Source organism: Aspergillus sydowii (assembly GCF_001890705.1).
Source record: "Aspergillus sydowii CBS 593.65 unplaced genomic scaffold ASPSYscaffold_2, whole genome shotgun sequence".
Lineage (NCBI taxonomy): Eukaryota > Fungi > Ascomycota > Eurotiomycetes > Eurotiales > Aspergillaceae > Aspergillus > Aspergillus sydowii.
This window is the reverse complement of record NW_024467860.1, coordinates 858,905-885,332: the sequence shown is the minus strand read 5'-3', so window position 1 is coordinate 885,332 and position 26,428 is coordinate 858,905. Positions and strand designations below refer to the sequence as shown.

General features: G+C 48.7%; 10 protein-coding genes across 10 annotated transcripts; 4 read left to right on the top strand and 6 right to left on the bottom strand.

The window, feature by feature from the left end:
* Positions 1-55: 55 nt before the first annotated feature.
* Positions 56-2,806, bottom strand: ASPSYDRAFT_54957 (protein arginine N-methyltransferase; the record flags this gene model as incomplete). The annotated part of the gene is made up of 4 exons (XM_040848947.1): positions 56-376; positions 450-1,951; positions 2,016-2,640; positions 2,699-2,806. 4 exons carry the CDS (start codon positions 2,804-2,806, stop codon positions 56-58), a joined length of 2,556 nt encoding a protein of 851 aa, XP_040705821.1.
* An 830-nt stretch (positions 2,807-3,636) lies between these two features.
* ASPSYDRAFT_605944 (DEAH-box ATP-dependent RNA helicase PRP43) lies at positions 3,637-5,949 on the top strand. The gene is made up of 3 exons (XM_040849873.1): positions 3,637-3,948; positions 3,998-5,531; positions 5,602-5,949. The coding sequence occupies exons 2-3, from the start codon at positions 4,032-4,034 to the stop codon at positions 5,725-5,727; spliced, it is 1,626 nt and encodes a 541-aa protein (XP_040705820.1). The 5' UTR covers positions 3,637-3,948; positions 3,998-4,031; the 3' UTR covers positions 5,728-5,949.
* A 222-nt stretch (positions 5,950-6,171) lies between these two features.
* On the bottom strand, positions 6,172-8,408 carry ASPSYDRAFT_195219 (uncharacterized protein; the record flags this gene model as incomplete). Its single annotated transcript, XM_040843711.1, has 1 exon — positions 6,172-8,408. Exon 1 carries the CDS (start codon positions 8,320-8,322, stop codon positions 6,172-6,174), a length of 2,151 nt encoding a protein of 716 aa, XP_040705819.1. The 5' UTR covers positions 8,323-8,408.
* A 275-nt stretch (positions 8,409-8,683) lies between these two features.
* ASPSYDRAFT_142981 (nucleobindin SSP120) lies at positions 8,684-9,344 on the top strand (the record flags this gene model as incomplete). Its single annotated transcript, XM_040841297.1, has 2 exons — positions 8,684-8,801; positions 8,863-9,344. The coding sequence occupies 2 exons, from the start codon at positions 8,684-8,686 to the stop codon at positions 9,342-9,344; spliced, it is 600 nt and encodes a 199-aa protein (XP_040705818.1).
* Positions 9,345-9,519: 175 nt separating this feature from the next.
* On the bottom strand, positions 9,520-10,848 carry ASPSYDRAFT_145461 (tRNA(Phe) (4-demethylwyosine(37)-C(7)) aminocarboxypropyltransferase; the record flags this gene model as incomplete). Its single annotated transcript, XM_040841520.1, has 1 exon — positions 9,520-10,848. The coding sequence occupies one exon, from the start codon at positions 10,846-10,848 to the stop codon at positions 9,520-9,522; it is 1,329 nt and encodes a 442-aa protein (XP_040705817.1).
* Positions 10,849-10,981: 133 nt separating this feature from the next.
* ASPSYDRAFT_40587 (uncharacterized protein) lies at positions 10,982-13,179 on the bottom strand. The gene is made up of 5 exons (XM_040846109.1): positions 12,660-13,179; positions 12,419-12,606; positions 12,066-12,367; positions 11,705-12,013; positions 10,982-11,649 (listed from the first exon to the last, which is right to left on the bottom strand). Exons 1-5 carry the CDS (start codon positions 12,932-12,934, stop codon positions 11,461-11,463), a joined length of 1,263 nt encoding a protein of 420 aa, XP_040705816.1. The 5' UTR covers positions 12,935-13,179; the 3' UTR covers positions 10,982-11,460.
* Positions 13,180-13,247: 68 nt separating this feature from the next.
* On the bottom strand, positions 13,248-13,539 carry ASPSYDRAFT_85704 (uncharacterized protein; the record flags this gene model as incomplete). Its single annotated transcript, XM_040851553.1, has 3 exons — positions 13,248-13,262; positions 13,321-13,368; positions 13,429-13,539. The coding sequence occupies 3 exons, from the start codon at positions 13,537-13,539 to the stop codon at positions 13,248-13,250; spliced, it is 174 nt and encodes a 57-aa protein (XP_040705815.1).
* A 1,493-nt stretch (positions 13,540-15,032) lies between these two features.
* Positions 15,033-17,735, top strand: ASPSYDRAFT_85703 (uncharacterized protein; the record flags this gene model as incomplete). Its single annotated transcript, XM_040851552.1, has 13 exons — positions 15,033-15,064; positions 15,157-15,459; positions 15,523-15,660; positions 15,717-15,811; positions 15,865-15,926; positions 15,988-16,088; positions 16,163-16,598; positions 16,657-16,810; positions 16,876-17,151; positions 17,232-17,367; positions 17,418-17,457; positions 17,518-17,563; positions 17,620-17,735. The coding sequence occupies 13 exons, from the start codon at positions 15,033-15,035 to the stop codon at positions 17,733-17,735; spliced, it is 1,935 nt and encodes a 644-aa protein (XP_040705814.1).
* Positions 17,736-18,478: 743 nt separating this feature from the next.
* ASPSYDRAFT_27662 (uncharacterized protein) lies at positions 18,479-20,851 on the top strand (the record flags this gene model as incomplete). The annotated part of the gene is made up of 2 exons (XM_040844419.1): positions 18,479-18,967; positions 19,031-20,851. 2 exons carry the CDS (start codon positions 18,479-18,481, stop codon positions 20,849-20,851), a joined length of 2,310 nt encoding a protein of 769 aa, XP_040705813.1.
* A 916-nt stretch (positions 20,852-21,767) lies between these two features.
* Positions 21,768-24,271, bottom strand: pps1 (tyrosine/serine/threonine protein phosphatase PPS1). Its single transcript, XM_040849856.1, has 6 exons — positions 23,398-24,271; positions 23,254-23,340; positions 22,314-23,198; positions 22,136-22,256; positions 22,030-22,086; positions 21,768-21,974 (listed from the first exon to the last, which is right to left on the bottom strand). The coding sequence occupies exons 1-6, from the start codon at positions 24,146-24,148 to the stop codon at positions 21,851-21,853; spliced, it is 2,025 nt and encodes a 674-aa protein (XP_040705812.1). The 5' UTR covers positions 24,149-24,271; the 3' UTR covers positions 21,768-21,850.
* Positions 24,272-26,428: the final 2,157 nt, after the last annotated feature.

Here is a 26,428-nt window from a genome sequence, read left to right as displayed (position 1 = left end):
AACAGCCACTATGTTGCCTCTCCGGATTCCGGAACGAGTTAAAGCAGATCTCGAGCTACATAAGACATCCATCCTTAATGCTTGAGTGTAGATCACTGATCCCCACTCTCACTCGCCTTGGACCGCGTGCTCTCCTCTGCGACGCCTTACTGTAAGTATCCGTACTGGCGTCTTTGTTGCCAGCGCTATCTGCGCCTGGCGAAATAGTTCTGGCCCCGCTCATCACTGGGGCGATGCGCTCTGATGCAGATGCTGGCTCGGGGCCACCCTCGATAGCGAAAACCTCCACCATCCACTCGTACCATACCTTTCGGTCGTCGGTCTGTCTGTACATTGTAACGACAATTTCGCCGTTGTCCGGGACGCTAAGCGGGGTCTAGGTGATTGTTAGCATATCCAATCCTGTATCCTTATATGGTCTGGGAATGCCGGGAAAGCAAGGTTTTTACCTTTAGCGGAAAGTATATTGGGAACCAACTGATCATATTGGCACTCTTGCTTTCCATGGTAACTGGGTTAGTGGAAAGTTCTACACCGGGATATAGAACCGTTTCGAAATAACCCCCGAGGCCATGACAGACCCCACGGTTTGGGACGGGGAAGGCGAGTCGTGTCTTACGCACATTGTGCGCATTAGAAATCATTGAGGTGGAAGGCGGCTGGGGTGGTATGTTTCGATTAGGATGGGAGAAAGACCACGCAGTCTGAACTAACGGTGTTGTCGTCTCGGACGGAACTGTAGTGACTGAAGATCTGACACTGCTATAGTTGGAATCGGATTGATCCGTAGAAAGGTAATCAATGGCATGTAACATGACCACATATGGTGTTTCAGGCGCTGCAGGATTCGAGACCGTTTGGTTTGTGACATCCGCATGGAGCTTTGGCGCTGAAATTGGCGTGAAGTGTGCGGTATAAGAGGCTGGGATCGAGATACCGTGCACTGGATCCAGTAAGTGGTTGACGCCATCTAGACATTCCGGTGAAAGTTCATTGTCGCCAAAGGACCCTAGTAGCTCGGATATTACTATGTCAATCTTGGCGTGCACATACTCAGTGATCTCTTCAGTTGAGGGAGCAGCTGCTTTCTTATGATCTGGAGCGTAGAGTAACTCGTCTTCAATGCCGAGAGTCTGCCCGACAGGTGCTGCTGGCGTGGACGTCTTCTTCTGCACAAGGGGCCCTTTCCACGCACGCATATCAGAGTGGACAAGGGTTACCTTTCCACCCCAGATATTCTCATTGTGGCGCTGAAGGAGAACGAATGCGTTTTGGTTCTTCTCTACAACCCAGAGGTCGATTTCAACGCCTGACTGAGCGCTAGCCTTGAGTGCCCGGGTCACCAATGGGCCTCTTCCTGCTCCGACCACCGCAACGACTACTCGTCCATCCGGATTAGATGTGGGTTTCTTTTGCTCCGTCCAATCGGTGAGTGCCTTTGCGATTGCACGTTCATACCATTCGTATTTTATAGGGTCTTTCTCGAATACTTCGTAAGTAATGCTTTCCAGGTTGACGGTCAACGGCTGCAATGGTGCCTGGAGATAGTCCTGGTAACCGACGCCAAATCTCTCGATAGCGGTTCGAGGAGGCTGGCGTTGCTGGAGGTTTCTCATGTACGATAGATGTGGAGTTGGGTCAATGTACTTTTTGTTCGAGGCTGCGGCCTGCACAAGGCTCGGGTATTCGGTGCCAGGAAGATTGAGCACATTTGTCCCGGATGGGTCTGCCTCTAAACCTGGGAGGGATCCCACATCACAAAGCAAGATCCACGGTGCAGTCCGCAGGCGCATAAACCGGGAAATCAAGGCTTGGTGTGATTTACCCAGGACTGGATAACCTTTTTGGTTCTTGATGAATGTGTTGGGATCGATGGTGAACAGGTGGACCGGCTCCGAATGCCACCTAGATTGCACACACATTGGCGGTAGGTGTTTTGGTAGCGGGAGAGCTAAGGAAGCATCTTAGCGACAAGCAACTATAAATAGCAAAGTGGTTAGGTAGATTTGTCTTACCTACGAAAAGCCTTGAGTGGTATTTACAGGTTCTTCTAATGGCATCCCAGGCATCCCAAGTACCGAAAAGGTCTATCTTCGGTGGTTCCATCCCGTTGTTATAAAAGAACCCCTCCCTAGCGAAGGGTGCAAGGTCACCCATTTCATCTGATTCGAGATCCTGATTGTCGACCATGTTTAACCAAATATGGAACTGGATGTACGGGCCTAGGTTGATCGCATCCTGAACTGCCCGCGCGTAGTATACCATTCCCTCTGAATGCATTCCGTTATGGTGCAGTTTCGGCCCTGGGACCAAAAGGTATCCAATGCCACAGAACGCAGCGTAAGCAACCTCAAGCATAAAGACCTGACGGGAGATGTCTGCAATCAACGGATCTGGGGAACATAAATCAATCCAAGAGCTGGTCACTCCCATTAATTGGGACATTGCCTCATTTGGAGTTAAATTTGTATCGGCCGGTCCTAGTTGTGGAACAACGAGCGGCCGAACATTCTCTGTGGTCATTAGCGTCTCAGGGTCATCACGAGACAAGGCCTGTATATTTGATAGATGAGAGGAAAGGAGACTGAGCACACGCGAGTGAAAGTGGGGGGTTGTAATGCGAGTAGTGAGCATGTCATACTATAAATTCAGGATCAGTAGTTGAAACAAAGGCCAGTGGAGAGGGTTTCCCATATACATTACTCTCATGCGCCAGTTGTACCACCTCCGAAGTAATTGGAACGGTGCGCTTGCTCTCATGCAGTCCGATACAGAAGCTCGGAACGATTCCTTCCGACGAATCCATGGTAGGTTGTTAGGGCTGTGTTTGAGGCAGTGAGTGATATATGGGAGCAAATTATGGCAGGGAACTCTGGTCTATGACCTGTGGAGAAAGGCTGCTGACGCTCGTCTCAAGTACTAGTTTGCTTCTTTCAACCGGGGACTATGAAAGCTTCGATTTCATTGGGCGTTACCGATAGACGTTGAGAAAAGCTAAGTAGGAGTAAGGCCAGATCCTCGAGAGCCCCCGTCACCGACTGAACAGACAAGCAGGACGTTGTCCCAATAGAAAGGTCCAGTCCTATAAATATTTCGGGTCCCTTGTTTTGTTCCTTTTAGCGGGGTTGACAAATCCCCTGGGCGGTGAGGTTTGAAGCGGCAGTTCTGGCGACCGCCGGCCCACTTGCCTATCTGAGCCGCCTTTGTTCCGAAGGCAAACCCGCGCAGTGAATTTTTTGGCCGCTTCGACTCGACTTTCTCGTGGTTCCCCTACGCTCTCCTCCAACTCGCCATGGTTGATCGACGCTCAGACTCAGAAGACGGATCTCGCGCCAAACGCCAGAAGATGGATAAGTCTGGGGCTGATCCCCGGGATAATCCCTATCTGGCTCATATGTACGCTGATACGTCCTCTAACGGCAACACAAGCTCTGAGGCTGATAACAAGAACTCAGCCTTTGCCAAGCTGCAGCGACATAAAACAACTGCTGCGCTGGCGCAAAAGGTTGAAGATAACGAGTTCAATCCGTTCACCAACCAACCATACTCCAAGAAGTATTTCTCGATCCTAGAAGGTCGTCGGGACCTTCCGGTCCATGCGCAAAGGTACGTGGTCCTTGCAAGTAATTTGATTAGCAAGTCACTAACTTCCTCCACTTCTCAGAGATGAATTTTTGAAGCTGTACCAAGAATCCCAAATCCTGGTCTTTGTCGGTGAGACTGGATCCGGAAAAACGACACAGATCCCCCAATTCGTCCTGCTCGATGATCTCCCACAGACCCAGCGGAAGATGGTCGCCTGTACTCAACCCCGTCGTGTAGCAGCAATGTCAGTGGCTCAGCGTGTTGCTGCAGAGTTGGATGTCACCCTTGGAGAGGAGGTTGGTTACAGCATCCGTTTCGAGGACATGACTAGCTCCAAAACACTTCTCAAGTACATGACGGATGGTATGCTTTTGCGAGAGGCCATGAACGACAATGAGCTTAGTCGCTACAGCACCATTATTCTTGATGAAGCGCACGAAAGAACAATGTCGACAGATGTTCTTATGGGACTTTTGAAAGAAGTGGTGTTGCGCAGACCCGATCTAAAGATCATCATCATGTCTGCCACACTGGATGCGCAGAAGTTCCAACGTTACTTCAACGACGCCCCGTTGCTTGCCGTCCCTGGTCGTACCCATCCTGTCGAGATTTTCTATACTCCCGAACCCGAGCAAGATTATGTGGAAGCCGCCATTCGCACAGTTCTCCAAATCCATGCTACTGAGGATGATGGTGATATTCTTCTCTTCTTGACTGGAGAAGAGGAAATTGAAGATGCAGCGCGCAAGATATCTCTCGAGGGTGATGAAATGGTCAGAGAGGCTGATGCAGGCCCCTTGAAAGTATACACCCTCTACGGTAGTCTCCCGCCCCATATGCAACAGAAGATCTTCGATCCAGCGCCCGGCCCACGCCGCCCTGGAGGTCGGCCAGGTAGAAAGGTGATCGTGTCAACCAACATTGCAGAAACATCCCTTACGATCGACGGTATCGTTTATGTTGTCGACCCCGGTTTCTCAAAACAGAAAATCTACAACCCCCGTATTCGTGTCGAGTCTCTACTAGTCTCGCCAATTTCTAAGGCTTCCGCGCAGCAGAGAGCCGGTCGTGCTGGTCGTACACGCCCCGGAAAATGTTTCCGCCTTTACACAGAAGGTGCCTTCAAGAAGGAATTAATTGATCAGACTTATCCCGAGATTCTGCGCTCTAACTTGTCGTCGACCGTGCTCGAGCTGAAGAAATTGGGCATTGATGACTTGGTCCATTTCGACCTGATGGACCCCCCTGCGCCGGAGACACTTATGCGTGCTCTTGAAGAGCTTAACTACCTCGCATGCCTTGACGATGAGGGCAATTTGACACAGCTGGGACGTCTCGCATCAGAGTTCCCCTTGGACCCAGCGCTTGCTGTCATGCTTATCAGCTCGCCCGAGTTCTATTGTTCCAACGAGGTCCTGTCCATCACTGCTTTGCTCTCCGTACCTCAGATCTTTGTCCGACCAGCATCCCAACGCAAGCGTGCGGACGAAATGAAGAATTTGTTTGCCCACCCTGACGGCGATCACCTAACTCTACTCAACGCCTACCATGCCTTCAAGAGCCCCGAGGCCCAGGAAAACACTAAGCAATGGTGCCACGACCACTTCCTTTCCCTGCGAGCCCTACAGTCCGCCGACAACGTGCGCATGCAGCTTCTACGAATCATGGAGCGCGAGGAGCTAGAGATGATTTCAACTCCGTTTGAAGACAAGAAATACTACGAGAATATTCGCCGCGCCCTGTGTGCTGGGTATTTCATGCAAGTTGCCAAGAAAGAAACCCAGGGCAAGAGCATGTACATGACCATCAAGGATCACCAAAATGTACTCCTGCACCCTTCGACCGTTCTCGCCCACGACGCCGAATGGGTCCTATACAACGAGTTTGTCCTTACCACGAAGAACTATATCAGAACGGTCACGGCTGTTAAACCAGAATGGCTAATCGTAAGTTGCTTCCCCGACACCTTATCCCGTTTTCCGCTCCATAGTTCATCTATCTAACTCGGCGCTTCAGGATATTGCTCCTACCTATTACGATATTTCGTCATTCCCGAAAGGCGATATTCGCTCTTCTCTCCTTCGCGCTGCCGAGAGGCTCTCGCGCAAGGAGAAGATGCGTGCCGATGGGAAGAGACGTTGAATAATTTAGATGACCAATAGACCATGCTTGCTATCATGTCACGTCAATGCCAACATGTTTTTCGTTCATGATATACTCGCCAACAAGGCAATGATGTCTTCCCGGCTCCTTCATGTGCTTATTTGTGGGAAAACAAACAAGCCGACGTCCATATTTGAAAATCTATCTTAAGATCTATACTGAACGGATCCAAATTGGAGCAAAAACATGCTATCCTATGAGGCATTTCGCCAAAACGATGAATTTCTATCTATAGACATAATGTACAGGTTCATTAGGTATCAAAGGCCATAAATATGGTCGTCAAAAAAAGGGCTGGGATAGAGTTGAGGGTAAAATGTACATGACACCAATTGGAGTTATACCTAAGTAGTTAGAGGATATCGTAACACAGGCTGTCGCGGCCAGATTGTTCTATGATGGCAGAGTTGTTCATCTAGGAGCTCACGCCCCAGCCCGTTCGTCTTGTGGAAAAGTATCGCCTGACGCGGGCGCCGGTGTATCTTTTCGCTCCTTCAATCCATTCAGTCCTTCTGGATCAGAAGTTGAATTAGCACTCGGCGCAGTCGTGTGCTGAGATAGATGTAGAACCATCTTTTTCAATTGGGCGACTTCGCTCCTGAGAGCCACTATTTCCCGCTGTTGAGCAGCCATCGTGCCTTCAAAAGAACTCGACGCATTTTCGTTTGCCGCTTGGATTGTCTTAAGCGCATCATTAACGATACCACGTTTTGTCGTATCTTCTTCTGTTGCCTTTCCAGCGAGTCTCCCCTCGACCACCGAGGTCAAAACGCGGCGGGAATATATCTGGGAAAGCCTTTGCAATCGACGAGCAGAACTGTGTTCCCCCGGGATGGGCAAGCTATCAAGGTATTCTCCTACCGTCCTAACAAACTCAAGATACTGGTCTGCCTTCGTCTGATTCGTTTTCGGTACTGAGGTTTCCGCTATTGTCCACCACCTCTGAGATTCCGGGTCGAATTCGGAGACAATATCTTTTTGTTTCTGGGGTAGATCCGGGCTGAACCCACTATTAACTGAAGCCTCAATGAGGGCATCAGAAGCCTCGAGCATGCGACATGAATCACATAGATGCACCATCATCCTGATGAGTCTCTCTACCCTTTGCGGTGGGTGTTCGGTCGTTGAGGCAATGAAAGCCAGTGCTCTTTGCAGGACTGGTAGTCCTTTTTCCCAATTACGGCGTATTGCGTAGAACTCCAAATACGACATGAGTATAGCAAAATCGTCCAAGTTGCCGGCGCCTCTCGCTACCATAAGGTACGCGTCAGCACGATCAGGCTGGTCGAAACGTAGACAAGCCCTAATGAGTGCGGCATAGACAACAACATTCGCACTATGAACTGGAGGAACTGAGATTTCAATTCCATTGACTATCTTCGTTTTGTAGTAACCGAGGTTCCCCAGTTCAATCGGGTAGCCCTTTCCTTCCAACATCTTCAAAAACAGATCGAAGCCGTTCAGATCCTTACTCTTGCGAAAGAAGACAAGAATTGATGTTATCAAAGAAGGGTTTAGTTGAAATTTGTAAGGAAGTATCGTTTTGATAACCAGTTTGGCGATGTCGTTTTGTCGAGTTTTCGTGAACGCTATGATCATCTTCGTAAAAATATATGCCTGGTCAGGATCTTGCACATCGAGTAAATTACTCGACAGCCTCAAAAGATATTCCTCGAGAGGCATTTCATTGCTCATGTACAGGTCTGTGTCTTGACGGAAGCGGTCTTCAAGCTGTTTACTTCGATGATTCGCCTCTTTTAGCCGACGAATACTGATGCCTCGGGTTAAATCCTCGATGTTGGCCGTTGGATTGGATTTGATCTGCCGTATCCTACGGCGAGTAGCGTTTAGCTCGAATAGAAGACCTGGCAGGTCAAGTTGTGGGGACGAAGCGTCGTCATCATAATTCTTCAGGATGCCGAAATAGCTGTGTGCAATCGCTGGGCGTAATACAAGCCTAATCGCAAGCTGTTTCAATGCGAGTTTCTTGATTGCCTTCGCGCGAACCGTATCCGACTTGAGCCAATCAGGGACATCCTCTACATCAATAGCCATGTCAAAATCATCGTCTGCCTCCTCTATCGGAGCTAACTTTTCCGCTTCCAGCTCTTGAACAACGGGATCCACTGCTTCTGTATCACCAAGGCCAACATTGCTCGAGAAATGCGATAGTCTGCGCGGCGTTCGTGTAATCAGTGACTGGATGGCTCGGCGTGTAGGTCGTGGCAGCGAGTGAAACTTTCTGGTCTGAAGGGCCGTTCGAAAAAGGTTTGCGGTTCGAAGTGGTGACGGCGCATCCAAAAAGCATGCCCCCTCGTCGAACAACACATTCGCCTCTTTTACAGGCGCAATCCTTTCCTCCAACCTCCTGCTGTGCCTGCCATTTGCTCGCGCATCTGTTGAGGCCGCTGCAGCTAAGAAACCAGTATAGCCAGCTGCGCGTGAGTCCTTGGCACGTAGTCTTCGCGCGCTTGTCGTCGAAACCGTTCGAGGCGCTGCCTTCACCCCAGTGGTGCCGAGGCACGAAATGCAGTGGGAGGTTGGCGCTGCGCTGTGGGACCATAGACGCTGCATTCTCAGGACATTCCAGGCCCTGTCGGCGAGGACGGCGAGTTTTCTGATAGAATTTGATCAATCAGACATTGCTGGATATTCAATCTGCGATGCCGGGTAGAATTTGAACTAAACAAGCCGACTGCGTGCTGGTGGTATGATGCTGGAAAAGTTGATTGTGTCTGCACCGGGAAAAACGTCGGAGATCTCGGGATGCAAACCCTGCAAACATCCCCATGCAAACAGCTGGTCTGGCCTCTCCGGGGTCTCCTCATACGCAATCAACGCCGAAGTTGCTCGAGCTATTTTCTCTTCAGCTTGACCCCATCTTATTCCCTAAACTTGGCTCTGGCTAGTCGAGGTACAAAATCCGCAATTGACAATGCTGGTTACGCTTACTACGGCTCTGCTCGCCTTGAGTGGCAGCTTGGTGAACGCCCACGGGTCGCATTCCAGCCCTCAGGATCCCTCTGCAGATTGGGCGACTCGGCACATGCAAGGTGGGACCCTGAGTACCCTGCAGGAAATATCAATAGACTTACTCACATTTGAAAACTGCAGAGGAGCATCACATTGATACATTCGACGGTGCCTCTTTCTTCACACTTCACGACTACGATTCATCCGGAGCGTGGACACCTGATGAAGTACGGAAAACATACGGCATGGACGACGAGTCCAATGCGGGTCTCACTGAGGAGCGGAAGTTGGAAGCGCTGAGGGAGGTCTTTACTCTTTTCGATCCGGCGAATACTGGGTTCATCAGCCGCGAGAATTGGTTGCACCTTATCTCTGACGGCGTGAAACTGCCAGACTTTGGGTTCGGGCCTGGTCATCACGGAGACATTGAGTACGAATATGAGATTCATCATTTCGAAATGTACCACGGTGAGGACGCAACGGAGGAGGAACTCACGCACCCCGAAGACATTGAGCATTTCAAGAGACATGACGAGGAGGATGAGGCAATGGATAAACTGGAGCAGCTTGAACGGATGCCAATTGTTGCGGCAAACATTCCGGCGAAATTCCGAAAGCAATAAATTTGATTATATGTAGATTTAGACATTTCCCATGTGTACATATATGTCTTATTGCGGTTCGTCACTTACGCTTCAAGGATATACCAGGATAGATACCCTTCTAATGACCACACGAGCCACGAAGACCAGCTTATTATGTAATTGCTATGCTGTGTGCGTTATGAGTCCATAACAATCATGACGAGTTGCTGTCGGAGGCTGAGTAATGCGACAACAGCTTGATATCATATACACAGTGCACGACACCAGGAGCGTAGGTTTTGACTTGTTCAACATGCCGACATTCGACGCGGTGTTTCAAATCGGCCTTCTGCGACGCAGAGCCTGCCCAGTACCTCCCCATTGCGGTTTTTATCTCGGCCGCTTTTTCCTGTATCCGTTGCACATCCACATTCTCGTGGACGTGGACCCATCCACCCTTGTTCTTGTCAACGATCTTGCAGGCATTATCCCATGAGGCATTCGATGAGGGCAAAAGACCCAAGTTAACATGTCTGATACTTGCCCAGCACCGCCGGTCGTTCTCCATAGTAATCCTAATTCCATTCATAATGCCTGGAGCGAAGCCGTTATCGCCATGGAAGATGACAACGCGGTCTGCATCACACAGACTCTCAACCAGATCTGAAATGGATATGCTCATTTGCCCATCATTTTGTACCTTGATGACCCTGCATCCCCACCCATTCTTGACACATCCCCTCCGTAACCCCTCGACAGACCACCCGTTTATCTCCCACCCCCAAACCCTCTTCACTCCCCGCTTCAAGTACGAGAACACAAAGTACCCGATCCCAGCATACATATCAACCACAGCAACGTCATCAGCTAGTTCTCCACCAAGTGACGCCTCATCCAGCCCCTCAAACGTAGAAGCGTGTCCCAAAATCCGAGCCTTCTCGGTAATATTTCCCCTCGAGAACATGGTATACAAAGGAGCCCAAACCTGCACGATTCCATGGTTCTGGACGGTGCGTACCCAGAATGCCCGCTCATGGTCATCTTCAGATGGCTGCGCATCCTCATCATCGCCTGATACAACTGGTCCAAAATCCCCATACAATGGGACTAGTCCGACTGGGCTTCGCATTTTGTTCTCATGCCCCTGGCTATCTGTAAGAACGATTGGGGCATTCATAGCGATATGTGTTACTCCAAATCGGGCAAAGGAGTTTGCAATATATGAGTATAAACTTTGGCGCTGGTCTTTGCTTAGGCACTCATATAGAGAGCCCCAGGCTGGAGGGTGGGTGAAAGCATTCAGTGGCAGCAGAAGCATCGGCTCATATATAGTGTATCTCTTCGGGAGAGACGAAACCAGTGCCTCGAGTGATAAATCATGTTGATCAAGTAAATATGAGATGTTCGTTTTTATGAATTCCCCGATGCCCTTTTGTAGTGGGTTGGTGATCTGTCGTGGTCCTCGTAGACGTTTTGAGTTATTCTCACGTTGTTTGGTAGGCGCAACCGGGTCATCGGGGTCGAATGCCGCATTTTCTGTCATTTTCTAGATGAAACTATATATTATGGTCTGTGGGTATCCGAGTAATGCGCAAGAAATCTCATCCGATTTGAATGTGCACAGAAATGTATGTTACCAGGTTGAGTGTGGTTATGACATTGGATGTCGACATTGCCTTTGAAGCCTGTGAGATACTGGAGAATCCAGAAATGGCATCCAGGTAAGGTAGCTCTATACCAAGGGCGAAGTCGATCCAGAGAGAGAGCACTTCTGCCAAAATTCGTGTCATGTGGGACTAATTTATGCCTCAGGCCAGAAGATAAATCACGAAAATCCAAAACAACTAAACCAATCTATAAACAATGATTCTCTATAAACAACGACATAAGGAATCTATCAATATACAAGTACAGTTTCCGGGAAAAAAAAGGAAAAATAAATGTTTGGAAAAAGTGTTCAAGAAGCCTGCTTGAACTGCATCCTTGCCCGCTTCCGATGCTTTGAAAGGAAATACCAGAAACCTAAGGTAAGGCAAGTCAATGGCAGCGTCCCGGCGAAAAAAATCCAAAATTTTCCCGATGCTGAAAAACCTCTATCCTCTGGCGCATCAAAATCAAAGAGATTCATTCCGAGAAATGCCTGGACGCGCGATTGTTAACCCTGCCGGTTGGTTGAGGCAGCCCTACTGTACTGGGACTCTGGGAGACTTACAGAGACGAAACTCGCGGGCAAATAAACCAATGTGACCATTGTTACGACAAAGACATTGGTATTGTCTTCGACAGATGCGTCGGTCAGCTGGAGCATCCGAGCTTGGTTACTGAGAGTCAGCGTTGTGGCCAGCTTTTTGCTGTTAGCTTGGTACTAGCTGAGCATAAAACATTTGGACAAAACGTACCAGATTCGAGTAACCTTTCACCTTTTTCTCCAGAGTCTCGACACTTTTCATATAGCCTTCTAGGTTCGAAATATAGGAGGCTGTTTCATCGGCAAGCTTTCGGTGTTGTTTGTGTGTGATCAACCCTTTCGAAAGGAATAGTTCGTTGGCTTCCGCCATTTTGCGAATAGTGGCTAAAGTGACCCCAATTTGACAAGAGAATGGTGTAATTGCGCTGACGAGGTTTTGTGGATGTAGCAACAAACTTAAGCTCTCAGTGTCGCTAACGACCTTGGGATTGGAGAGGTCCATTGTGAGGGCGATGTCGGCCTGAATATCTGTTACCACGGGAAATCATAGATAGAGATAGGCAGAAACCCACTGCTTCCTCAATTTTTTCACCAAAATTCCGCAAACACCACCTCCAATTTCCAATGTAGGCGGCGAAAACGAGCAGGTGAAGGGAAAACCAATTTGGGATTCCACCGCTTGGAGCTGTCGAGACTTCCCTCTCTAAACTTGCCTGTAGCTCTGAATAGGGGCGGGCATGGAGGAAAATCCAAAGGTTGCCAGACCCGGACGGATTATATCTATGGAAGACACAGACTTGCCGGTATGTGAATTTGGTGGGTCCCTCAAGTCGGATTTGATAACCTTCGCTATAGGTGAACCTGTAGTGCATGTCTTGCAAGGGTTAGCAGAGAAAAGCCAGAAGCAATCGGAAAGGAACATTACCAAAAGTCCCATCTTCTCGTTCCCGTATTGTCATTCCTCCATGGCCTGAATCCGAGGTGCGCGGCTTGTCCCCGAACAAGAGGGCATGGTCGATAAAGGAGTTGTCAATGTCGTAAGTGTCCGTCAGCTTTCGCATCGCTGGTTCCGTGATCGAAAGTGGATCTAGCGAGCTCCTGCAACATATTGAACTAAAGTATGGTAAGTTGGGAAATATGCAACAACACGGACGGATGCAACTTACACTATGCGCGTCTGCGGCTTTGGTGTCGATGAGATATGGGCTCTGAAGGCATCGCTATCGCCGAAAACAACAGGTTCCGACTGCGGAACTGTGTCATATAGTCGTATGTCGGACTTCTCACGGGAGGTGATAAAAGCTGGGGATTGGAGAAGCGGTCGGATTGCCTTGTAGTGGTTGCGGGAGGGAAGGTCGTACTTCTGGTCAGCGGTCGACACAGTCTCACTTCTTCCCCTCCACGTGAAGGCCCTCATTGATATAGGCGATGAAACCGACATTTCTGCGATCCTACAAATGGGCAGACACACTTGGATTGCTTCCAACCTTCTGGTAATAACACTCTTATACACTAGATTTCTTGAAGCGTTTACAGAATATCATCTTTGAGGCAGACAGAGGCAGACACACGCCCGATAAGCAACGCCTCTCCAGGCGACTCAGCCATGTTTTAATGCAACAAAAAGATTGCCACCTGAAAATAATTGGTTATGATTAATTCGCTCGGACTGACCGGCGAAGATCACTGCGTCCAGTGCGTGTTAACTTGTTAAGCCTCTCCAAAAAGAAGCAACCTGAAAGAAACAGGTTAACTTACGCGATCTCCTCCTACAACAGGTTTTCGTTAGCAAGTTGAACCAGCATTGATCGATTCAAGGGAGGGTACCAATTTAACCTCTCGTGGCGCATCAAAGACATATCGGCCACGTTGGCTCTACCCAAAAAGCGTCAGCATCACTGCCCGGAATGGATGGTGACTGTCTTTGTATCTTACGCGGACTTGGATTGGTTTTTGGAAAAGGAAGCGGAGCCTGACTTCCAGATCCTCTATTGCGATATAGTCGCTTAGAGCCTCGCTGAGAACATTACGAAAAGGAGTACTCATTGTTGCAGGCGCTGTTTGTCTGGCTGGGGGTGGGGGGCGCGTGGGGAAGGATCGGGCAACTGGATCACATCGAGGCTACTATCGATCTCAAAGGAAGAGGGGCTACTGAAATTATATTGGCGACTTGACGCTTGTGTTGGACGTGGTAATTATGGCCCGAGAGCAGAGCCTCTTGATGCTGCTGACGTGGTTGTAGGAGAGCTGCCAATAGTTGAAAACCTCGAGAACGAAGCTGATTTGGGGGCTCTGGCCCGTTCCGAAAGTTCCCTGGGTCCTGACCGGAATTTACGTGAGTCCGTCGAATCGCAAGTGCGATGCTTGTATGTATGACCAACATCATCATCCAACCAAGCTGATGATTGGTAGGAATCCCTGCGTCCCCAGGAGGGCATGCACGACTTGCTACCCGATAAGTTGAGGCCCCCAGTCCCCAAGGCTCGTTCTCCGCATTTCCAAAGGCTTGAGCTCATGCTATCTGAAGGACAGCTAATAGATCCCGACAACGGCGAATACCTAGTGCTACGAGGCCGGCCTTACATTGGTATACTACTGAAAGGACGGCCATAAATTAGCAAAGAAAGAAGACTGGTCTTGGTGCCATGCTCGAGACGTGCAGTTGAGCGACATGATTTGGGAACTCGAAAGTCGATGAAAAAATGTTTTTTTTTTTTTTTTTTCCGTCTTTGACGCTCGTCTTCATCCTTGCTAGTCCGGAGGCGGAGTGAGCCCTAGCCCCTGGGCCTTTGCGCTTTCGCCTGCATGAGCTATCGCTGTCGGCCACTGGGGGCGGACTCGCCATTCCAAAGCCAGATTTCTATTTTTTAATAGTCCTTTGACGGACTTAGTTTTGCATAACTTCTTATATAACTAACATCGGGGGGGAAACATTACAGGGAAATCGGGTGTAGTGTTTGCATTTTACTCTGCAACAGGGTCCGTTCTCCATCGCAAAGCGTGCCAGCGATATTTCATCACGTTTGACCGTCACCGAGGACGTCCCTGATGCAAGTAATGCCGATGTCATCTGCATCTGGAACACAGCATCTGATTCGGATTCTGTTCTCCGCAGGTGGCTGAGCCTCTTGTTACCTGACATCTATGTGAACTGCGGGCTCGGGGGCAAACGTAAACACGTTCAACGACATTCCTTCTGCGTCTTAGATCATTAATGCCATCCATTAGAATACGAGCCTCTGAAACACTTATGGGTGATAGGATGGTGCTTGATTGGAGATGCGCAGCCTCGCAGCCTCGTAGCCTCGTCACGGTCTTGAAATCCCTGTCTTCTCTCCGCAACCAGTGTGTTGTTTTAATGGATCTGCATAGATTCTGGTGCTAAAAGCTCCGGCTGACTTGATGTTTATAATCAAATCTCCTCAAACACCTGCAGAGCAATATGTGTGTTCGCTTTCGCATACATTCAACGCCCGGCAACCTACCAAAACAATAAAACAATATCCTCCAAGCCACCCGAACAATATTCCGCTGGTGCGATGGCAGCAAATGGTACTGGCTTTCAAGACGAGTGAGTCGCTCCCCCTTTATTCCTCACATCAGCCACGGTGTGAGGCATTGGTCAAATGAGGCTGCTTCTCACTCTTGCGCTTGGGGTACCAGGGAGGACGACTATGAGCACCCCCTACGCTCACGAACCCCGGAAGAACTGGTGCTTGATGCCACATTATTCTACGACCGACAAAACCACAAAAAGGACGTTGTGGGACTTGAGAGCGTGGTAGATAAGGAAGTCTTTCTGAGGGGAGCACGACTTGCCCAAAATCCAAGCAACATAGTTGGGATTCCTGGATTGACAAACGTCGAAAAGGATGCACTCCGATTCGAGCGTACCTCAAGTCTATTCCAGCAAACAAAGGACCTGAAAGTTACGATTTTGGTCACGGCTTGCGCTGCCATCACCCAGTGAGTGTAACGTTTATTGCTAAACTTATGTCCACTCTCTTCATGTTTACTGACTCTAAAAAGAGGCTGGCAGCAATCGTCGATAAATGCGAGTTCACTCGATTGGCAGAGAGAATTCGAAAATAGACATATTCCCGGCAACAAACACCATCTTTTTGGAGGATTTATCGATGCGGCACCATGGCTTACTGGAAGTCTCATGTGAGTCTAGGTCTAAATATCGTAAGTCCAAGACACCGTTGACATGGGGGTATCAGCGGTACTTGGTTGAGTGACCCTCTGCAGGAGGGTCAATTTGGAAGACGCCCTGCGCTTTTCATATCAGGAATTTGTTGCACAGCATTTGCGTTAGGTATGTTATCCCGGCACCCTCAAGCTTACAGTATCTCTGATCCCATGAACTAGGAACGGCTAGGTGCAACAACTGGCAAGAGCTTTTGATTTGTCGCCTGCTACTCGGCGTTGGGGTAAGGATAACCAGTGAACTTTGCCATTCGGATGATTACTCACAAGGAACGATTCCTTCAGATTGGGGCGAAAGCATCGGTTGCACCTGTATTCGCTGCTGAGGCTGCTGTGGATCGTTTACGTGGACAGCTCCTTATGATGTGGCAGCTTTTCGACACGTTGTGAGTTCATATCCCTCTCCCACTGAGTACTTACCGCACCGCCAGAACGTTTTCTAATCAAGCCCGATTCCAAGCGGAATATTCGTTGGATTTGTGTGCGTCTTTATTGCCGACAGAAACTGGAGGGTTATCTTAGGCTCAGCCGCAATCCCTTCCATAATCCTGCTGTTCCTTGCTTTCCTCTGCCCAGAATCACCACGGTTCCTCATTCGCAAAAAGCGATACGCGGATGCCTTTTTAAGTCTTCGTCATCTGCGTGGAAGTGACATCCAAGCATGTAGGGACTTATACTCTATCCATAGCCAGTTGCAATTCGAGTCACAGAAGAGGCTGCGCAGATCTGGCAAATTGTCGAGAGGTGACGAATGGTTGAGGAGTGAGTTATATCAAGAAGTAGAGCTTAGCAGCTTGAACTTCTTCAAGCGTGTGAGGTCACTCTGGTCTATCAAGCGCAACCGAAGAGCGTGTATTGCTGCGTTTATTGTGATGGTGTCCCAGCAGCTCTGTGGCGTTGGTCCCCGAGATTGAAATAACCAAAGCGGACATTAGCTGACACTGATGAATTTAGATTAATGTGCTCTCATTTTATTCCTCAGTTATTTTCAGTGATCCCGGGGACAGGAATGATATAGCAAAAAACACGGCGAAGATTATCTTCAGTGATCCCGAGAACGAAAATGATATACCAAAACACACGGCGAAGGTAGACTGGTTAAATTTCGGTACAGTACTCTCGTACTCTGGGCTAATAACACTCGCCTTTCCACTGACTTTGCAATTTCCACAGGCTTTGGGCTGGCAAACTTTCTATTCACTATCCCAGCACACAGGTACATTGACGGATACCACAAAAAGGGCCGGCGGCTATTGCTGCTAGTGTCCCTTGCCGGCATGTTTTTCAGCCTCGTCGCCATCAGCTCTTTCTATATGATCTCAGATCCTGATACAAGGACTGGACTTGTAGCTGTCTTTACTATTGTTATCTACCTTGCTTTTTACGGTATTGGGGCTGGACCGGTTCCATTTACCTTTAGCGCTGAAGTATTCCCATTGGCATTTCGCGGTAAGAAGCACCTCAGAATCGAGATTACTACTAGTGAAGGGCCACTGACTTTATTTTTATTATACTTTTTTTGCGACTAGAGGTGGGCATGAGTTTTAGTGTGATGGTCAATTTTATTGGCCTAACAATTCTCGTTACGCTTGTTCCGCTTGTCAATAAATATGCGGCGGAGCTCGGAAATACGCGGCCCTATGGCTACCTTTTATACATATTTGCGTGAGTGATACCAGAGCCCTCTACCCGAATAATTGGTTAATACTGTGTAGTGGTCTTGATGCCCTGGCATTTGTGCTGGTGTTTCTATTTGTAAGTGACCGTGCGCTTGCTTCTGATATGGGCTGGTTTTGCTAACCCTAAGTTGCGAAGGTCCCGAGCACAGGCCAGATACCTCTCGAACAAATGGACCAAATCTGTAATACCAAAATTTACCCATATGGCGGCAAAATAATTTGGCTGACTATAATATAGTTGAAAAACATACATCTACTCATATCAAAGAGCATTTTAAAGCTTTGCCCTGTGTTCATCGCAGCAGGGACACTTCACCCGATGAGGAATCTAACGAGATGCACACTGTCCCTTAAATTACCCGCAGGCACCCATTATGAGGATTTGGTCTCCATGTTATGAAGTTCTGTTTAGCTCAAAATGCGTACTCGTGTTTATGAAGTTGATTTATCTAGTAAGCCGTTAGCCATGAAGCGCCATCTCCCGTTTCGAGGTAACGTAGATGGGCTTGGGACATGCCGCAACTGGCACTAGAATACTCACCTTACAGTAATAAAATGATATTCGAACGAGAATCCGGGTGATTAGAAGGAATAAAAGACCGTCTATGTTTGATCAGAAACTTCGTCTGTCTATTCGGCCTGGGTTTCCTTTAACGCATAGCCACGCAGTTTCGGTAATAAAAGAAGTTTACAACTGCCGCTGCTGCCTAGTCTCTCTAATTACCCGAGTAAAATTAACAAAAAGAAAAGAAAGAAAAAGGCTGCCTGGATCCGAGGAGGGAGTTCGTTGGGCTCGTGACTTCGAGTCATCTTAAGCTCCTTCGAGTCGTCACTCCGCAGCCTCAGCCTCCCCCGTTCTCCACCTTCCCCGGCGTCTATCGCAATGCGCTTTTGCTCGAAGAAAACTCGGATCATTTTTCAATTTACTCTATATTTCCTTATCACTGGTGGTTCATGCCTTCAGTGAGCGTCAAGTTCCATATCTCACCTGCGCAGCCCCGTCAGCCTCTCGTTTCGAGCCTCCAACGATGAAAATGCCTTGGTCTAAGGATAAAAGCCTCGATATATCGGTATTACGGGGGAAGCTCCAGAAAGTCATGGTACGAAGTGACGATGATCCGAAAACCCCTCCGTTCTTACCACGTGGAAAACTTAAAGAATTTTGGCACGATGAGCGCCTGAAGGCATTCGCCGGCAGACACAGAGCATTCAGTCCGAATTATATAGAGCGCATCAAAAGAAGCTACCTTCAGACGCTTTCCATATTGGTGGAAATCCAATGGAGTGAGTGGACCCGATTCGAAGCCCTCTTTCTCAGGATTGAGAATAGAAGCGACGAGGATATTCCCGGGTATAATATGGATATGTTGATGGCCCCAACATTTCTTGGGGTGTCAGCACGCGACTTCCTTGTCCAGCGACCCTACTACTGTCCGATCGACATAGAAGAAGGCAAGCATCGTGAACTGGATGATGGATGGATATTTCCTGTTATTAAAAGGGAAGTGATTGGAGAGGGAGGGTTTGGCACTGTCACCAAGGAACACCTTCATCCCGGGCATCTCCGTTACAGTAATGGACGTAGTGTAAGTTCATCTCCCTTGTTTTAGTTGGCAAATATTGTATAACCCTGACGGACGATATTCTAGGGACCCAGTTATATTGCTCGGAAACGTTTCACTAGTCCCTATAACTTTACGGCAGAGAAGAATAACCTTGACATCCTGCGAGAACAACTGAAAAGGAAAGAAAATAACGGAATTATGCCTTTCTTTGCGACTATTACTATTGGAAATCAGTTCAATCTTTTTTTCGATTGGGCAGATACAGACCTCGAGCATCTCCTTCGGGAACAATCTAGCAGTATCAGGTTTAAGGACTTGCTTGAAGAGTCAAAACGCCTGGCCGGTGCACTGGAATATTTGCAGGACGACTTGGACCCAGGACTTCGATTTTGTCACATGGATCTGAAACCAGCAAATATCCTAGTATTTAAAGGCCCCGGTTCGTCCAGTGCTGGGCACTGGAAGATCTCCGATTTTGGGGAATCCATCATTAAGGCGCCTCCAATCGACGTACCAGGAATAACTTTTCCATATTCACTCGGGTATAATTTGAAGGGTATTTACCGGTCACCCGAGCTTGCCAACAATGGGGCCTTTTCGCGTAAAAGTGATGTTTGGTCATTGGGATGCATTCTGGTCCGAGTCCTTGCCTTTGGGCTGGATGGCGAGAATAAACTGAAAGATCTGGACGAGAAGCGAGGTAAAAATATGGACGGAGAATCTGACCATGACCATAGCTATTTCTATCGCGGAAAAGGTCGTCACATTCGAAACCCTCACATTGAGACGTGGTTGAATGAACTACCGAACAGAGATAGCCCAGTGTCCTCGCATGTATTGACACTCTTCCGCAACTTGCTCCTCGGGACCCTTGAGGTTAACGTTGAGGCCCGATTGACTGCCGCCGATGTTAAAAGCCGAATTCGAGACATTCAGGAAGAATTGCAGAAAGATCCTGATTCTTTACCTGATAGCCTGGTACCAATGCCGCCGCCGACGCCTCCACAAACACCTCAACCTCCGTCACCATCTCGAGCTCCACCCCGTGAGTCCCCAGATATCATAAAACGAATTTTAAAGTGTGAAAACGACACCGGAGAGCTACGATATGAGCTCGGACAGAATTTCGATGTCGAAGAGCGTGTTGAAATAAACGGAGATAGGGACAGGCTATTGATTCATGCAATTCGGTCTCGGTTTACTAATATCGTCAATGAACTACTGGATACTCGACGAGATATTGATAAAGAAGGATTGGACTCGGGGTATATGACCCCTCTGAGCTGTGCTATTTCTATGAAGAGTTATAGTATGGATATAATTTGTCGCCTGCTACAAGCTAGGGTTAATATCAATGCCGTTTCGAGAACGGGCCTCACACCACTTATGCTTGCAACACGGCTCGGCCATCTAGATGTCGTCCGTAAACTACTGGACCACGGCGCAGACTGTTTGGTAACTACGAGCGAAGGCTACACGTGTCTGCATCATGTCGCGTGGGCACCCAAAGAAGGGGCGGCCCTCATTAAAGAATTTACCAGGAACGGCCGAATACCAGTCGATATCCTCAGCAGCCAATCAAATGACACCCCATTGATCATGTTGATTAAGGAATACTCCCCTCACAGCAGCATGAGGAGCCAATCGGAGTGGCAGGCAAAATTTGATGCCTTTATGGAAGCAAAAGCCGATCTCAGCAAGGAAGACAAGGACGGGATGAGTCCTCTGTATCACGCCACCCACAGAAATCTTCCTCGAGTTATCAGAGCACTCCTGGGCCAAGGCGCCAGAATGGGCTCCAAACACCCAAAGGTCGAGGACCCAACTTGGGTCCCAGACGAGCCGACGAAACAGTTAATAAAAGCGAACCTGGTGCTCCAACCGCCACCCAGGTTTGGACCTTGAGCTGTACAGCCCATCGCAATATACCCACCTTATTCTTTTTACCTTCATTATATATATGAACGCACATTGTTTTATGTCTCACGCATGGCCTACTTTCTTCTTTTCTTTCTTCTCCCCATTTCAAATAATATTTAGTATTCACGACAATTTTGCAAAGAAAAAGATGGACAAACTATACAACTAAGAAATCTCTGGCGGTTTCTTCATGCTCCTTCTATGTTAATACCTATGACTTTGTTTTGGTAGCTCCTTCCATGTCTGCTGTTACTACCATGGTCCCTGCGTAGGTAGGTAAGGTGCTCCATTGTGCTTTCTTTCTTTTTTTTTTTTTTTCTTTTTTTTTTTTTTTTTTTTTTTTTTTTTCCACTCCGGCTCGAGGTCATTGCTGCCGAGAAAGCCAGTTACTTACTACCTATTATTACCTGACCCTGACATGCCTATTAATGAAGGCAATCCTAATGCATGTGGGACAAAATGAAGGTCGTCTAGTGAAAGGAGGTGAATAGAGACAGACTCTACCCTTGGAAATATAGTAGGGCTCGGTTATTCAGAAGAAAACGGTTGAGATGGAATGTCTCCAGGAAGCAGCCACAATGGACCCCGTTGAAGCCAATTTAACTTCCTCTATGTAACATAGAGAAACCCTTAGGTAGAAAACGGAAACGAGATACACTAAGTCGATAAGACAGCATGGTCACATAAAATGGGAACAATTTCAAGCGAAAACGAAGTGGGGGTAATTGTGTCATGCCATAACTACATGCGTGAAAAGAGAGCAAGGAATATCCGTGTAAATCAAATCCATCTAACGCCAAAATCAAATCAAATCGCATCGTGTCGAAGACGGAGGATGGTTCTTTTCGTCAGTTCGTCCGGTCATTTCTCACATTATCGGTGTATCGAGTGTCATCAATTCATTCATTTCTGCCTGCAGACGGTTTGCTGCCGTAAAAGCGAGCCCAAAGATGGCAGGTCGATGTTGCCAATTCCCGCATCTACTTATCTCGAGTATGGTTTGTTCATGAGGGCGATTTCGCGGGCCACGGTTGCCCATTCGAGTTCTCTTTTCAGAGGTCGCTTGTTTTTCTTTTGTTGGAGCTCTTCCCACTTTAGAAGCTCATACCTGTGGGTCTTGTTAGTTTTGATAAGCATCTTTGCAGCTTGACACTTTTGCTTACACAAATCGTAAATGGGGTTGGATGATGACATTGAGTCTTCTCGCTCGGACGTAACAACTGGAAACATGTCAGTGACATTTCAATACAAAGATAGAGTGGCACTTACTATGCCCGTGGGAAAGATAAGTTTAGGGATGCCATAACCTCGGCGATACATATCGTAGCTGAACGCGAGACGCCCACTCGGCAGTGAACTAGAGTAGCTGCACCATCCGATTTCCCCTTGCCTGTGTGGCATATTAACACATGAAACCTGAGACACATCTGGGCATAAAGAAACTTACGAATAAACTCGAGACAACGATCGAACTCTTCAGTCAAAGGATCAATACCGTTGTCCTGCACCTTGGTGATATGCATCACGTTTTCAGCGCCCATTCTCGCGATATCAGAGTCACTCCACGTAACGGCTTCACCAATGCTAAGAACACGTCGAATTCCAAGTTCCCAGAGCATTTCTGGGTTGTTTGCGTGAGATAAATTTCCGAGGTACATATATGGTAGAATTCGACTCGGGAGAGAACCGTCGCAAAAGTTGAACCACCGAGGATCCGTTAGCCGGTATTTTGGAGGATTTGCAGGGCTCTCTTGAAGAATTTTTTCTTGAACATTCCTCAGGAACGCGACATCGGATGGGTAGGCGAAAAAGTTTCGTTTCTTCTCCCTGTGAAGTCTAAGCCAGGCTTCGCTTGCAGGAATACCCTCAGCAAACATTGTGTAAGCGATGACTAGTAGAGAGCTCTCAGTATATCCATCAGGGCAGTGAATTAGGATCTTTCGTGACTTTTTGGGGCATTCATCCATAGGTATGTCCCCCTCGGCATCCGTCTCTGGGATCTCCGGGTTTGCGAGATAGAATATCCACCGAAGTGTGTTGATCAAGTCATCGACATCCCTGCTTTCTCCAGACGGGAGTAGCAAGGAGCCAGATGATGGAAATTCCAGTCGCTGCGGCTCTGCCGCAAGGCGCTTAGCGAGGTTTGCCAAATGACGAGGACCAGGAATTCCGGCAAGGTCGTTTGCGTCGATCATAAGATCGAAGGATTCGGCTGAGGGGGCGCCAGAGGTACCAGCTTGCAGGAGATAATCTGGAGTAGGGCCCTGCCAGACGTTCTTCGAGAACTCGGTTGCACGAGACATGGTACACATCTCCAAGCGCTCTAGCTGGACTGGTATGTTTGTTAGACTGAGAGGTTAGGGCGCATAATGCATCATAAGACTCACAGAGATCCACGACCTGGTCCGTTAGATGACCACTAGAATTGACAGCTACCAAGCTAGGTGCTCTTCGTTCGATATCGGAAAATGGACCTAGAATTCGTTCAGTTCACTGCATACGACGCAGCGGGTGCGACATTTAGAACTAACAAGAGACAATGAATGTATTGTATGACGGCAAGGTTTGGTCATGATCATAGCTGAGCCTCCAGTGATGCTGTGCGGCTGTAATTCTGCCCGCAACATCTAGAAGCTGCTTCGCAGTTACGCCGTCCTGGCCGTAGACGACAATGTCGGATAAAGGGGCTACCTTCGCGGTTTGAATGTGGAAATTGCGCACCGAGAACCCTTCGCGGGGGTCAACGGCGAGGAACTCAAAACCTGACGGTCCAAGAATCGCATCCGGAGCCACAGCGCCTTTTAGCCTAGATGTGGTCAAGTCCCCACCCACTTTGACGATTGTAAGACCCCTCCAACATTTAGGAGTGCGCCGGAGTGAGCGCCGTCGATTGGTGAAGAACCCGACCTGCAGGTGGTTTTCAGGGTGTAGACCATGCAGCCAAGGAAACATCAGGTTGGGGTCTGGAAGCGGTTGCGAGGAACAGTGCTTGACAGCAGCCTCCAGTATCTCAATTTCTATCGAGTATAACGGTGGTGATTCTGCGATCTTGGGAAACGCATCGGGAGGATGAAGAGGCGAGGACGCCGCAAGACTGGCATCTTCTTTTGGAGCGGGCGAGCTAGTTCGCGAAGGGATGGGGGACGGGCCGGTCGGACAGACAGGTATATGCTTGTTTGGAACTGGGGAAGAAGTTCTATTCAGGCTCAAAGCCGGAGACACCGACCCAGGAGGAGGAGTGGTGTGGCGCAGTGGCTGCTGCTGCACCACGACAGTTGCCATGTTTAATGCTGCCCGCGTACGACAAGCGAGTAAGCTGATATGAATGTCAATTGCCAGATTCTATGGATTTCTGGCATGTAAACAAGCGACTAGATTCGAAATCAAGGCCGCATAGTTTGGCTGATCGTGGTAGAAGTCCGGTAACTTTTTAATAAAATGCCTAATGGTGACGGTCCTCTTGTTAGTGGTGGGGTCGCGCCATTCGGTTGGGTCGTCGTACGGTCAAGCACGTGGACCACTTACTCGAATAGAGCTCCAAAGTCAAACAGTCTATGCCAAAACAAGCGCGTCAGCACAGCATGGGACGATGCGGGTGTGGATGGTTAGAGATATAGGGAAGAAGCGAAGGGATGCGGGAGTTGATTGTCGTGATGAGGAGCAAGTGGATGATCGGGCCAAGTTGTACCCACCCAGAGATAGTGGAAGACCCAAACCCCACAGTGAATCAGCGATAAGAGAAACCAGCGATAGACGGCGGGGGGAAGGAAACACAATTGGGAGGGCAAAACAGCACTGCAAAGACAGTGGCAAGTGAGGGACGACGAAGAGAAGATATGTACAGATCAGCGAGATTGTTGCAGCAAGCCGAGGGCTGGAGAAGGCCGTGAGAGCGAGGAGAGAGAAATAAGAAGAGACTGAGACGAGAGAGTACGGGGGTGGGGAGGGGTAGCAGGCTAGGCGTTAGTGGCTCCGTTAGTCTCCCGCACTATAACTCGCCTCTATCCAACTCTTCCAAGATCTCGTCTCCTTGTGAGCTTGCCACAAACTCGAGAAATTAAAGCATCCCCGGTCTATCCAGTTTATGCCTCGTGCTCGGCATCCGTCGTTGTATTACTCGCCTGGTCCCGCCAAATTCGGCCTGGAACTACCACATCACATTTTACGCACAAATGCCGGCCATCCAGGTCCACGAATCCTTCCGTCGCTGTTAATGTGCCACATTAACACTTTATAGGCCGGCAACTCGACCTCATCATGTCTGATTATCGGGTTCGCAGTATATCTCCTGTTTTTGCTCCACACCACCATGACAAGAAATCCCGGCGAGTCTTGACGCCAATACCACAGCACGACCCTTGTCGCGCCCAATGGGGTCTACGGGAGGAACCTGCGTCTCGGTCTGGCTGGAGCCCCAATTTGGTTGTGCCTCTGGCTCTGGACCACCAAACTCTCAGCCTACGGCGAACAAAATGACAAGGGGGTCTTGTTGTCCGTAGCGATCATGCCCCTCACTGCTACTCGAAGACGCCTAGACGCATGGCTCTCCACAAATAAACGTTCCAGCCGTCTGCTTTGGCTTCGATCACTGATCCTACTCGATTGTGGTTGGCGCATCGGCCGTTTCCATGGTTGCGCTACAGTCATGCGCCTACCCTTGGTTTTGGGTGGCCTCTGGGGAGCTTGGAGATCGCGACAACTTACTCCGCTTGAGCTTTCGTCGGGGTTTCTTGAGACTCATTGCATCATCAGCGAGGCGAGACTTTCAGCCCTAATAACTAAGTTTTGATAATGGTTTTTGGGGATGTAAGATGTGGGGATTTCAAAAGTCCCAGGTTTCAAAGCTCTAGCCTCAAACCCTGTCGACAACAATCCTGGTAACAGGCCCTTTGAAGGTTATCGTTCAGATGACTATCTGAGATGAATCTATCCAATAGTACCCCTAGCCTGGTAACACACGATCCCTTCCGGGCAACGACCTCGAGTAACCTGGGACGCGAGGAGTCCAAGGGCGAATGTTTTATCCAGTTGACTCTGAAACCTGCAGCAACGGGTTCGCCTTCTTCGCCACCTTTGATAAACATGCTTATTTTCTATTACTTGAAAATGGTGACCCTTTCTAAAGTCTCGCGGGGTAAATTGGGCCAAACATCGGCCCTTCATCCCATCCCCGCTCGCCCTTCCAAGGCTGATGACGTATATTGCCCTGTTGTGTTGGCGCCCGCACCCGTGAACATAGCTGTGTCTGAAATTCTCAAACCGATTTCTCTTCCATCTTATTGGCACATCATCAAACAAGTTTGCGTTGTCCCGGTTTCACAGCATCCTGCAGCTGCTTGCCTGCATGAGCCAAGGCGATATAGTCGCTGTGCGGCGCTGCCTGGTGGACAAACTCGACCGCACCATCAATTACCTCCTGCGGTCCTCGTGCAAGTAGTCCAGAACTTATTCCTGTAAGTAAGTGGCAACGGGGATGCTTTTCCGAAGGAGCACGATTCGTGACCAAGGGTAGTAAGGGCCCCACCAGCTGTGTGAAGTGTGAACTGACGCACGGACCAATTA

What these genes read in the sequence shown, in the direction of transcription:
- ASPSYDRAFT_605944 (XM_040849873.1), top strand. Translation starts at nt 4,032, where the DNA reads ATGTCGACAGATGTTCTTATGGGACTTTTGAAAGAAGTGGTGTTGCGC. An exon ending in TTAAACCAGAATGGCTAATC is followed by an intron (nt 5,532 to 5,601) that starts GTAAGTTGCTTC and finishes TCGGCGCTTCAG; the next exon opens with GATATTGCTCCTACCTATTA.
- ASPSYDRAFT_40587 (XM_040846109.1), bottom strand. Translation starts at nt 12,934, where the DNA reads ATGTCGGTTTCATCGCCTATATCAATGAGGGCCTTCACGTGGAGGGGA. An exon ending in AAGCCGCAGACGCGCATAGT is followed by an intron (nt 12,607 to 12,659) that starts GTAAGTTGCATC and finishes ACCATACTTTAG; the next exon opens with TTCAATATGTTGCAGGAGCT. An exon ending in GTGAAAAAATTGAGGAAGCA is followed by an intron (nt 12,014 to 12,065) that starts GTGGGTTTCTGC and finishes ACAGATATTCAG; the next exon opens with GCCGACATCGCCCTCACAAT.
- pps1 (XM_040849856.1), bottom strand. Translation starts at nt 24,148, where the DNA reads ATGGCAACTGTCGTGGTGCAGCAGCAGCCACTGCGCCACACCACTCCT. An exon ending in CAATACATTCATTGTCTCTT is followed by an intron (nt 23,341 to 23,397) that starts GTTAGTTCTAAA and finishes AACGAATTCTAG; the next exon opens with GTCCATTTTCCGATATCGAA. An exon ending in TCGTTGTCTCGAGTTTATTC is followed by an intron (nt 22,257 to 22,313) that starts GTAAGTTTCTTT and finishes TATGCCACACAG; the next exon opens with GCAAGGGGAAATCGGATGGT.